Genomic DNA, 12,089 nt, shown 5'->3' with positions numbered 1-12,089 from the left:
CACTGACATGTTTATCGATCCTGTGATTTCCATAATTACATGACTTTTACTTCTAGGTGTACCAATTTCACTATTGAGGAGTGTACTTCAGAGAGATGTAGGCATGCAGTGATCTGTGATAATTTTGCAGGGAGGGGACGAGGTGAACTATGAAAACAACCTAATGTCACTAGAATAATCCTTTAATGGCATGGAAAATTATGTTAAAATATATTCTCTATTATGCAATTACCACGCAATACAAAACATTATAAAATTCTGGCAGGTATGCTTCATGTGATCTATATGTGCATGTGCTGAATGGCGTTAGTGACCTGCATTATGGCATGAACTTTAATTTCTTTTATCTTTGGATCGGTAGCCGTGTGTTAAGCTTCTTAGATCTGTATGAATGCAGTCTTGCAGATGTCTTTACCTTAGCTCTGCCTTGAAAATTAAATGTGAGGACATATTCCCCTCGACGGGTTTCACTTTGTCTCACAAGGAAGACTCCATGTCCCTCAAATCCCTGGGATTGAACGAGCTGCGCTGCTTTGACTCGAGAGATAGGTCCATGAAACCACGGATATGGTGATAAAAAATGGTCAGTTTTGTGGCAGCACTGCTCTGGAGGCACAAAGACGGCGGCACCTGAGAAGAATAAATATTGAAACACATTAAAAAGACACATATTATATAGTAACTTGTAGGCCGGGATCACACTTACCGTGTGTGATGCGAGAAACTCGCACGAGTCTATCACATCAACATCCGGCACTGCCTCCGGCACTCAGGACCGGAGCTGCGGCTGCATGTATTTCTATGCAGCCGCAGCTCCAGTCCTGAGCGCCGGCGGCAGTGCCGTATGTTGATGTGAGAGACTCGTGCAAGTTTCTCGCATCACACACGGTAGTGTGATCCCATAGAAGAATAACATGGGCTCCCACCACCTAATGGCAGGAAGCTGAAGCATCTTAGAGATGCGCCTTTTCTGAGGTGGCTGGTGGCAGATAACCATGGTCCCTTCCTAGGCTATTAATATCTGCCCCCAGTCACTGGCTTTCCCTCTCTGGCGCAGAAAATTGCGTGGGAGCCCACCCCATTTTTTTCCAGGAAAATAATCTTTAACTAAATACATACATGTCCCTATAATTTGCACACACGATACACTAATTGTATTGAACACACACATCAATATATTTAACTATTCTGCATGGATTAACCGTATGTAAACCATATTCATGAAATATAAAGACATATAAATATATATACAGTGGGGCAAAAAAGTATTTAGTCAGTCAGCAATAGTGCAAGTTCCACCACTTAAAAAGATGAGAGGCGTCTGTAATTTACATCATAGGTAGACCTCAACTATGGGAGACAAACTGAGAAAAAAAAATCCAGAAAATCACATTGTCTGTTTTTTTTTTCATTTTATTTGCATATTATGGTGGAAAATAAGTATTTGGTCAGAAACAAGCAATCAAGATTTATGGCTCTCACAGACCTGTAACTTCTTCTTTAAGAGTCTCCTCTTTCCTCCACTCATTACCTGTAGTAATGGCACCTGTTTAAACTTGTTATCAGTATAAAAAGACACCTGTGCACACCCTCAAACAGTCTGACTCCAAACTCCACTATGGTGAAGACCAAAGAGCTGTCAAAGGACACCAGAAACAAAATTGTAGCCCTGCACCAGGCTGGGAAGACTGAATCTGCAATAGCCAACCAGCTTGGAGTGAAGAAATCAACTGTGGGAGCAATAATTAGAAAATGGAAGACATACAAGACCACTGATAATCTCCCTCGATCTGGTGCTCCATGCAAAATCCCACCCCGTGGGGTCAGAATGATCACAAGAACGGTGAGCAAAAATCCCAGAACCACGCGGGGGGACCTAGTGAATGAACTGCAGAGAGCTGGGACCAATGTAACAAGGCCTACCATAAGTAACACACTACGCCACCATGGACTCAGATCCTGCAGTGCCAGACGTGTCCCACTGCTTAAGCCTGTACATGTCCGGGCCCGTCTGAAGTTTGCTAGAGAGCATTTGGATGATCCAGAGGAATTTTGGGAGAATGTCCTATGGTCTGATGAAACCAAACTGGAACTGTTTGGTAGAAACACAACTTGTCGTGTTTGGAGGAAAAACAATACTGAGTTGCATCCATCAAACACCATACCTACTGTAAAGCATGGTGGTGGAAACATCATGCTTTGGGGCTGTTTCTCTGCAAAGGGGCCAGGACGACTGATCCGGGTACATGAAAGAATGAATGGGGCCATGTATCGTGAGATTTTGAGTGCAAACCTCCTTCCATCAGCAAGGGCATTGAATATGAAACGTGGCTGGGTCTTTCAACATGACAATGATCCAAAGCACACCGCCAGGGCAACGAAGGAGTGGCTTCGTAAGAAGCATTTCAAGGTCCTGGAGTGGCCTAGCCAGTCTCCAGATCTCAACCCTATAGAAAACCTTTGGAGGGAGTTGAAAGTCCGTGTTGCCAAGCGAAAAGCCAAAAACATCACTGCTCTAGAGGAGATCTGCATGGAGGAATGGGCCAACATACCAACAACAGTGTGTGGCAACCTTGTGAAGACTTACAGAAAACGTTTGACCTCTGTCATTGCCAACAAAGGATATATCACAAAGTATTGAGATGAAATTTTGTTTCTGACCAAATACTTATTTTCCACCATAATATGCAAATAAAATGAAAAAAAAACAGACAATGTGATTTTCTGGATTTTTTTTTCTCAGTTTGTCTCCCATAGTTGAGGTCTACCTATGATGTAAATTACAGACGCCTCTCATCTTTTTAAGTGGTGGAACTTGCACTATTGCTGACTGACTAAATACTGTTTTGCCCCACTGTGTATATATATATATATATATATATATATATGTGTCACTGACATATACTGTATATATACAGTTGTGGCCAAAAGTATTGACACCCCTGCAATTTTGCCAGATAATACTCAGTTTCTTCCCGAAAATGACTGCAAACACAAATTCTTTGATATTATTATCTTCATTTAATTTGTCTTAAATGAAAAAACACAAAAAGAATTGTCCTAAAGCCAAATTGGATATAATTCCACACCAAACATAAAAAAGAGGATGAACAAAAGTATTGGCACTGTTCGAAAAATTATGTGATGCTTCTCTAATTTGTGTAATTAACAGCACCTGTAACTTACCTGTGGCACCTAACAGGTGTTGGCAATAAGTAAATCACACTTGCAGCCAGTTGACATGGATTAAAGTTGACTCAACCTCTGTCCTGTGTCCTTGTGTGTACCACATTGAGCATGGAGAAAAAAAAGAAGACCAAAGAACTGTCTGAGGACTTGAGAAACCAAATTGTGAGGAAGCATGAGCAATCTCAAGGCTACAAGTCCGTCTCCAAAGACCTGAATGTTCCTGTGTCTACCGTGGACAGTGTCATCAAGAAGTTTAAAGCACATGGCACTGTGGCTAACCTCCCTAGATGTGGACGGAAAAGAAAAATTGACAAGATATTTCAACGCAAGATTGTGCGGATGTTGGATAAAGAACCTCGACTAACATCCAAACAAGTTCAAGCTGCCCTGCAGTCCGAGGGTACAACAGTGTCAACCCGTACTATCCGTCGGCGTCTGAATGAAAAGGGACTGTATGGTAGGAGACCCAGGAAGACCCCACTTCTTACCCCGAGACATAAAAAAGCCAGGCTGGAGTTTGCCAAAACTTACCTGAAAAAGCCTAAAACGTTTTGGAAGAATGTTCTCTGGTCAGATGAGAGAAAAGTAGAGCTTTTTGGGCAAAGGCATCAACATAGAGTTTACAGGAGAAAAAAGAGGCATTCAAAGAAAAGAACACGGTCCCTACAGTCAAACATGGCGGAGGTTCCCTGATGTTTTGGGGTTGCTTTGCTGCCTCTGGCACTGGACTGCTTGACCGTGTGCATGGCATTATGAAGTCTGAAGACTACCAACAAATTTTGCAGCATAATGTAGGGCCCAGTGTGAGAAAGCTGGGTCTCCCTCAGAGGTCATGAGTCTTCCAGCAGGACAATGACCCAAAACACACTTCAAAAAGCACTAGAAAATGGTTTGAGAGAAAGCACTGGAGACTTCTAAGGTGGCCAGCAATGAGTCCAGACCTGAATCCCATAGAACACCTGTGGAGAGATCTAAAAATGGCACGATATACTAATTGTATTGAACACACACATCAATATATTTAACTATTCTGCATGTATTAACCTGGAGCAGTTTGCCAAAGAAGAATGGTCTAAAATTCCAGCAGAGCATTGTAAGAAACTCATTGATGGTTACCGGAAGTGGTTGGTCGCAGTTATTTTGGCTAAAGGTTGTGCAACCAAGTATTAGGCTGAGGGTGCCAATACTTTTGTCTGGCCCATTTTTGGAGTTTTGTGTGAAATGATCAATGTTTTGCTTTTTGCTTCATTCTCTTTTGTGTTTTTTTCATTTAAGACAAATTAAATAAAGATAATAATACCAAAGAATTTGTGTTTGCAATCATTTTCAGGAAGAAACTGAGTATTATTTGACAAAATTGCAGGGGTGTCAATACTTTTGGCCATAACTGTGTGTATATATATATATATATATATATATATATATATATATATATATATGTGTGTGTTTTGAAGAATATTTGGTTTTAAAATTATGTGTACAGTTCTGTATTACAATGCGAATTTAACATGAGCTTTTACATACAGAGAACTGCATACGGATTGCATTCGCATGTCATACGGATGTTCTGTGGAAAAATCACACGGTAATCGCATGACACTCGCATAGCTCTCATCCGTTTTTTTTTTTCTCACATATGGGTAGGAGCCCTTAAAGTCATTCTAGTATTACAGAATTTGAATGTCATGTCTAAAGATCTACTACATTTTCTTGTCCTGTGATTTCTTCCAGATCACTGATAGTTTCACATTAGCTGAATGAAGATTGACAGTGGATGTGCTAGAAATTCATTTCATGCCTACTTTTAAAAACAGTTGCAGTTATCGTTTAGTTTTGAGCATTTTGAGGTACCTAAACTAACTAAAGTAACTAGAGAAATTACAGGGAGAATGGACCCAAAAAAAACCCTCCCTCTCCCCCCAAATCCCCCATAAAAACAGAGGAAATAAGTACAAATAACAAACAGTGGTTAAAATAATATGACTTGTACCCATTCCCTTTACAATTGATTTAGGTCTCATTCAGACATCCGTGTTTCACATACCGTATATAGTATATGCTACCCATGAGTTTCAAGGCTATAACTCGTACAGTCTAAGGACCGCATTGGTCAGAAACTAGTCGCCCAGATGCCTGATTAGATGTGCGTCTATTGTCCACCATTGTTATATTCTAGTAGTGCTGGCTTCTATGTGGATCTTCCCATATTACTAGAGGGCGAGCTGATTGTCTATAGTAACAAAAAAGGCAATCTATAGTACTGTTCACGTGTTCTTTTTTTTGCAGAGCGATTGTCTGGCAAAAAAAAAAATTGGGCCTGGGGAAAAAAAAGCAGATAGCACTCAGATGCCATTTGTTTGTCACCCAAGTGCTGGCCCGTTTTTCTTCTTACTGGGCAGGAGAAACTTGGAAACATTTTCATTTTTGCATACATAAAAAATACAAGCCACACTGATGGTTACAACGGACACGTGGACCAAAACGAATGGAAATCCAGCACAATGAAGAAAAATGTAATTTTTTTTCTCGTATGCAAATAAACAGATGTCTGAATCAGGCCATGGTGGAATCTAACTGGATAATGATATTGGAATTGTACGTATTACTCACACGGCAAGAACAAACCTTGGTTAATGGAGTCAGTGCTGCCACTGTGGGGATTCTGTGGAGCTGGATCTGAAGGAGAAGACACCTGCATCTCTAAATCAACCTCCTCTGTCCTAAAATAAAAAAGGAGGTCTTAGCATTCCAAGATGTCAAGCATGTTAACATTGTTCTATTGGTCAGAATGGGGTTGTTTCAATGGAGAATGTAAGAATTTCTGCAAGTAAAATTCAGAGAAATTAGATATTCCAAGAGATTAATGCAGCTAGTCTGTTGCATGTGAATATACCCTAAGGCCACGTTTATGTGTTCCAAATTTTGGCGCCATTCTGCCCTTAAATACTGACATCAACCACTGACAACCTGCCATAAATACATTTGAATGGAGTGTTTTACAGCCTTTACACATTCTCAGGTCAGACGGCCAAGAGAATCGGGCCAATTATGCAAATCAGACGCTGATCAGACTCTTGATTACTGTCTGAACGGGTGTCCGCAACGTGTGCCACAATTCTCTCGGAAGAAAGTACCAGAGCACACTGAAGGGAAGGTGGAGAATAGAATTTCCCCATCTTCTCTATTCTGTGAGTCCGTGGAAGTCGGAGCGTCATCTGAGTGCCGTGCGGAATTTTCCTGCACCCAAAAACTTAAGTGAAACAGCGGCATGCTGAAATTTTTTTCATCGACAGATTCAATCAGCGAAAAAAAAAAACGGTCATCAAGACTGCCCTGGGAATAACATTGTTATGTTATCCGAAATAAAAAAATCAGATAGTACTCGTCCGATGTACACGCTGGTGAGCGAGCCCTCAAAAAACCCTCGGAATAATGAACATGTAGATTTTAATATTCACAACATAGCCAACATTTGCTGATAAAATTAAAATGAGGCTAATCCATTCTCCAATCTATGGGAGAAATTTGCATCATCTTTGGATTTCTGATGCAGATTTTTTTTAATTAATTCCACAGTGTAACATGGCCTTACACAGTCAATATGTCTGGGAAAACTAGATGCTGTATATGATTTAATGTACCGTATATAATCCACACATTGCAGCACTCGTGTAGCGCTGTCTATATACGGTATCAAGGGGAAAGCGTAACGTGGAAGCCGCACTAACGCTCACAGGTGGTTTTTACCTCTCCAGGCTAATGGTGCTAAATCTGTAATGCATACTAAAGTAGTTATCTAGGTTTTCCTGTGACTCTGAATAAGTAATTTTTGGGGAACAATCAGTTCTTGGAATAGTTCTATACCACTTCTATAGATACCACATGTGCACCACCTTTAAAAACATCACATAGAACTGCAAACCTGGTCATTGCAGAAGGAGAAAGAAGTGGCACAAACACCAATCAGTAACTGGCTGAAGCAGGCGCTTTTAATACTTTTCCTGCAGCAAGTTTAATATTTGGGGCTCTCAGACAACCCCCTTCATTGCTCAAAGACACACAGTTTATTCAGTAGTTTCCCTGCATTTTTACAGTTAGTCAGTATAAGTCAGCGTGTCCATGGTCAGTAATACTAGCAATACTAGGTCATGAGTCTTCCAGCAGGACAATGACCCAAAACACACTTCAAAAAGCACTAGAAAATGGTTTGAGAGAAAGCACTGGAGACTTCTAAGGTGGCCAGCAATGAGTCCAGACCTGAATCCCATAGAACACCTGTGGAGAGACCTAAAAATGGCAGTTTGGAGAAGGCACCCTTCAAATATCAGGGACCTGGAGCAGTTTGCCAAAGAAGAATGGTCTAAAATTCCAGCAGAGCATTGTAAGAAACTCATTGATGGTTACCGGAAGTGGTTGTTCGCAGTTATTTTGGCTAAAGGTTGTGCAACCAAGTATTAGGCTGAGGGTGCCAATACTTTTGTCTGGCCCATTTTTGGAGTTTTGTGTGAAATGATCAATGTTTTGCTTTTTGCTTCATTCTCTTTTGTGTTTTTTCATTTAAGACAAATTAAATGAAGATAATAATACCAAAGAATTTGTGTTTGCAATCATTTTCAGGAAGAAACTGAGTATTATCTGACAGAATTGCAGGGGTGTCAATACTTTTGGCCACAACTGTATATCTTGATCGCCCCATAAGATGCCCCATATAATGCATAAAGGTTATGGCCCCATAAAATGCTCCATAGAATATGCCCCATATGCTGCTCCATAAAGGTTATGGCCCTATAAGATGTTCCATAGAATATGCCCCATATATCTTGATGGCCCCATGAGATGCTCCATAGAAAATGCCCCATATGCTGCTGCAATTAAGGCCATGTGCACACGATGCAGATTTCCAGCGGATCCGCAGCGGATTTTACCGCGCAGAAACGCTGCATCTCCGCATTGTGATGTACAGTAACATGTTAATCAATTGGGGAAAAAAAAACGCTGCACAGACGACCCCTTCACGACCAATGACGCCACATAGGCGTCATGAAACCTGGTTCAAATCTGACCAGTGATGCCTATGTGGCGTCATGACTTCAAAGCCCCCCTGCGGGTCGGGTGACCGGGGTCACTGAAAGGTCACCCGACCCGCAGATACAGGGGGCTTTGTAATTCACCACAGGGGGCGTGGCTTCGCCCCCACGTGGCTACGATCGCTCTGATTGGCTGTTAAAAGTGAAACAGCCAATCAGAGCGATAGTAATATTTCATCAATGAAAATTGATGAAATATTAAAATCCAGCCATGTCCGACGCTGCTGTAGCATCGGACATGGCTGGAGACACCAATTCCACCCCCCCACCGGCGATCGCCCCCCCGCAACTGAATGACAGCGGCGATCTGCCGCCGCTGTCATCATCTGCCCCCCTCCCATTCCCTCTGCTCCCCGCCAGCCTCCGATCCCCCCCTCACCCCCCCCCGGTACCTCCGGTGTCCCCCCGTCCCTCCCGGTGTCCCTCGGGTCCGGATGATGGGCGCCGCCATCTTTGAAAATGGCGGGCGCATGTGCAGTGCGCCCGCCCGAATCTGCCGGCTGCAGATTCCATTCTTTCATTTTGATCACTCTCACAGTGATCAAAATGAAAGAAAAAGTAAATAAACCCCCCGATTATCACCCCCATAGGTAGGCAGAACTAATAAAATAAAGATAATATTTTTATTTTTTTTTTTCCATTAGGGTTAGGGTTGAAAAGAGGGTTAGGGTTAGGGTTAAAAAGAGGGTTAGGGTTGAAAAGAGGGTTAGGGTTGAAAAGAGGGTTAGGGTTAGGGTTGGAAAGAGGGTTAGGGTTGGAAAGAGGGTTAGGGTTAGGATTGGAAAGAGGGTTAGGGTTGGAAAGAGGGTTAGGGTTAGGATTGGAAAGAGGGTTAGGGTTGGAAAGAGGGTTAGGGTTGGAAAGGGTTAGGGTTGGAAAGAGGGTTAGGGTTGGAAATAGGGTTAGGGTTGGAATTAGGGTTAGGCTTGTGGTTAGGGTTATGGTTAGGGTTGGGATTAGGGTTAGGGATGTGTTGGGGTTAGGGCTGTGGTTAGGGGTGTGTTGGGGTTAGGGCTGGAGTTAGAATTGAGGGGTTTCCACTGTTTAGGCACATCAGGGGGTCACCAAACGCGACATGGTGCAACCATTGATTCCAGCCAATTTTGCGTTCAAAAAGTTAAACGGTGCTTCCTCCCTTCCAAGCCCCGACGTGTGCCCAAACAGTGGTTTACCCCAACATATGGGGTATCAGCGTACTCAGGAAAAATTGCACAACAACTTTGGGGGTCTAATTTCTCCTGGTACCCTTGGGAAAATAAAAAATTGGGGGCTAAAAAAATATTTTTGTGGAAAATTTTTTTTTTTTAATTTTCACGTCTCTGCGTTATAAACTTCTGTGAAGCACTTGGGGGTCCAAAGTGCTCACCAGGCATCTAGATAAGTTACTTGGGAGGTCTAGTTTCCAAAATGGGGTCACTTGTGGGGGGTTTCTATTGTTTAGGCACATCAGGGGCTCTGCAAACATAATGACGACCGCAGACCATTCCATCAAAGTCTGCATTTCAAAACGCCACTACTTCCATTCCGAGCCCTTACGTGTGCCCAAACAATAGTTCCCCCCCATATATGGGGCACCAGCGTACTCAGGACAAACTGTACAACAACTTTTGGGGTCCAATTTATCCTGCTACCCTTGTGAAAAAAAAAATTGCTGGCTAAAAATCATTTTTTTTGAGGAAAAAAAAATATTTTTTCTTTTCACGTCTCTGCGTTATAAACTTCTGTAAAGCACTTGGGGGTTCAAGGTGCTCACCACACATCTAGATAAGTTCCTTTAGGGGGTCTAGTTTCCAAAATGGGGTCACTTGTGGGGGGTTCCACAGTTTAGGTACATCAGGGGTTCTGCAAATGTAACATGATGCCCGCAGACCATTACATCAAAGTCAGCATTTCATAATGTCACTACTTCCCTTCCGAGCCCCGACGTGTACCCAAACAGTGGTCATCCCCCACATATGGGGTATCAGCGTACTCAGGACAAACTGGACAACAACTTTTGGGGTCCAATTTATCCTGCTACCTTTGTGAAAAAAAAAATTGCTAGCTAAAAATCATTTTTTTTGAGGAAAAAAAAATATTTTTTATTTTCACTGCTCTGCGTTATAAACTTCTGTGAAGCACTTGGGGGTTCAAGGTGCTCACCACACATCTAGATAAGTTCCTTGGGGGGTCTAGTTTCCAAAATGGGGTCACTTGTGGGGGGTTCCACAGTTTAGGTACATCAGGGGTTCTGCAAATGTAACATGATGCCCGCAGACCATTCCATCAAAGTCAGCATTTCATAATGTCACTACTTCCCTTCCGAGCCCCGACGTGTACCCAAACAGTGGTCCCCACCCACATATGAGGTATCAGCGTACTCAGGACAAACTGGACAACAACTTTTGGGGCCAATTTATCCTGCTACCCCTGTGAAAAAAAAATTGCTGGCTAAAAATCATTTTTTTTTTGTGGAAAAAAAAAAAATTTTTATTTTCACGGCTCTGCGTTATAAACTTCTGTGAAGCGCTTGGGGGTTCAAGGTGCTCACCACACATCTTGGGGGGGTCTAGTCTCCAAAATGGGGTCACTTGTGGGGGGGTTCCACAGTTTAGGTACATCAGGGGCTCTGCAAATGTAACATGACACCCGCAGACCATTCCATCAAAGTCAGCATTTCAAAATGTCACTACTTCCCTTCCGAGCCCCGACGTGTGCCCAAACAGTGGTTCCCCCCCACATGTGGGGTACCAGCGTACTCAGGACAAACTGGACAACAAATTTTGGGGTCTAATTTATCCTGGTACCCTTGTGAAAATAAAAAATTGCGCACTAAAAAATAATTTTTTGAGGGAAAAAATTTTTTTTATTTTCACGGCTCTGCGTCATAAACTTTTGTGAAGCACTTGAGGGTTCAAGGTGCTCACTACACATCTAGATAAGTTCCTTAGGGGGTCTAGTTTCCAAAATGGGGTCATTTGTGGGGGAGCTCCAATGTTTAGGCACACAGGGGCTCTCCAAACACAACATGGTGTCCGCTAACGATTGGAAGTAATTTGCATTTCAAAAAGTCAAATGGCGCTCCTTCCCTTCTGAGCCCTGCCGTGTGCCCAAACAGTGGTTCCCCCCCACATATGGGGTACCAGCGTACTCAGGACAAACTGGACAACAAGATTTGTGGTCCAATTTCTCCTGTTAGCCTTGTGAAAATTAAAAATAGTGTGCTAAAATTCATTTTTGAGGAAAAAAAATTATTTTTTATTTTCACTGCTCTGTGTTATAAACTTTTGTGAAGCACTTGGGGGTTCAAAGTGCTCCCTACACGTCTAGATAAGTTCCTTAGGGGGTCTAGTTTCCAAAATGGGGTCACTTGTGGGGGAGCTCCAATGTTTAGGTGCACAGGGGCTCTCCAAATGCGACATGGTGTCCGATAACGATTGGAGCTAATTTTCCATTTAAAAAGTCAAATGGTGCTCCTTGCCTTCCGGGCCATGCCGTGCACCCAAACAGTGGTTTATGACCACATATGAGGTATCTGTGCACTCAGGAGAAATTGCTCAACAAATTTTAGGATCCACTTTATCCTGTTGCCCATGTGAAAATGAAAAAACTGAGGCTAAAAGAAAATTTTTGTGAAAAAAAGTATTTTTTTTTTTTTACAGATCAATTTGTGAAGTACCTGGGGGTTCAAAGTGATCACTATGCATCTAGATAAGTTCCTTGGGGGGTCTAGTTTCCAAAATGGGGTCACTTGTGGAGGAGCTCCAATGTTTATGCACACAGGGGCTCTCCAAACACGACATGGCAACCGCTAAATATTCCAGCATATTTTCC

At 42.5% G+C, this 12,089-nt stretch overlaps 1 protein-coding gene across 2 annotated transcripts in view; it reads right to left on the bottom strand.

The window, feature by feature from the left end:
* Nucleotides 1–12,089, bottom strand: part of SH2B3 (SH2B adaptor protein 3) — a 269,281-nt gene that overhangs the window by 22,251 nt on the left and 234,941 nt on the right. The window contains exons 6-7 of one of the 2 annotated variants that reach the window (XM_073564202.1): nucleotides 5,800–5,909; nucleotides 416–630 (exon numbers count right to left, since the gene is read on the bottom strand). In XM_073564202.1, the coding sequence (XP_073420303.1) occupies nucleotides 416–630; nucleotides 5,800–5,909 (325 nt within the window). The remainder of the gene's footprint in view (nucleotides 1–415; nucleotides 631–5,799; nucleotides 5,910–12,089) is intronic. The other variant, XM_073564279.1, reaches the window with a different exon arrangement.

Source organism: Dendrobates tinctorius, unplaced genomic scaffold (assembly GCF_039654945.1).
Source record: "Dendrobates tinctorius isolate UK_male_01 unplaced genomic scaffold, ASM3965494v1 ptg000003l, whole genome shotgun sequence".
Lineage (NCBI taxonomy): Eukaryota > Metazoa > Chordata > Amphibia > Anura > Dendrobatidae > Dendrobates > Dendrobates tinctorius.
The sequence above is the reverse complement of the archived record's forward strand: the minus strand, read 5'-3'. Positions and strand labels throughout refer to the sequence as shown.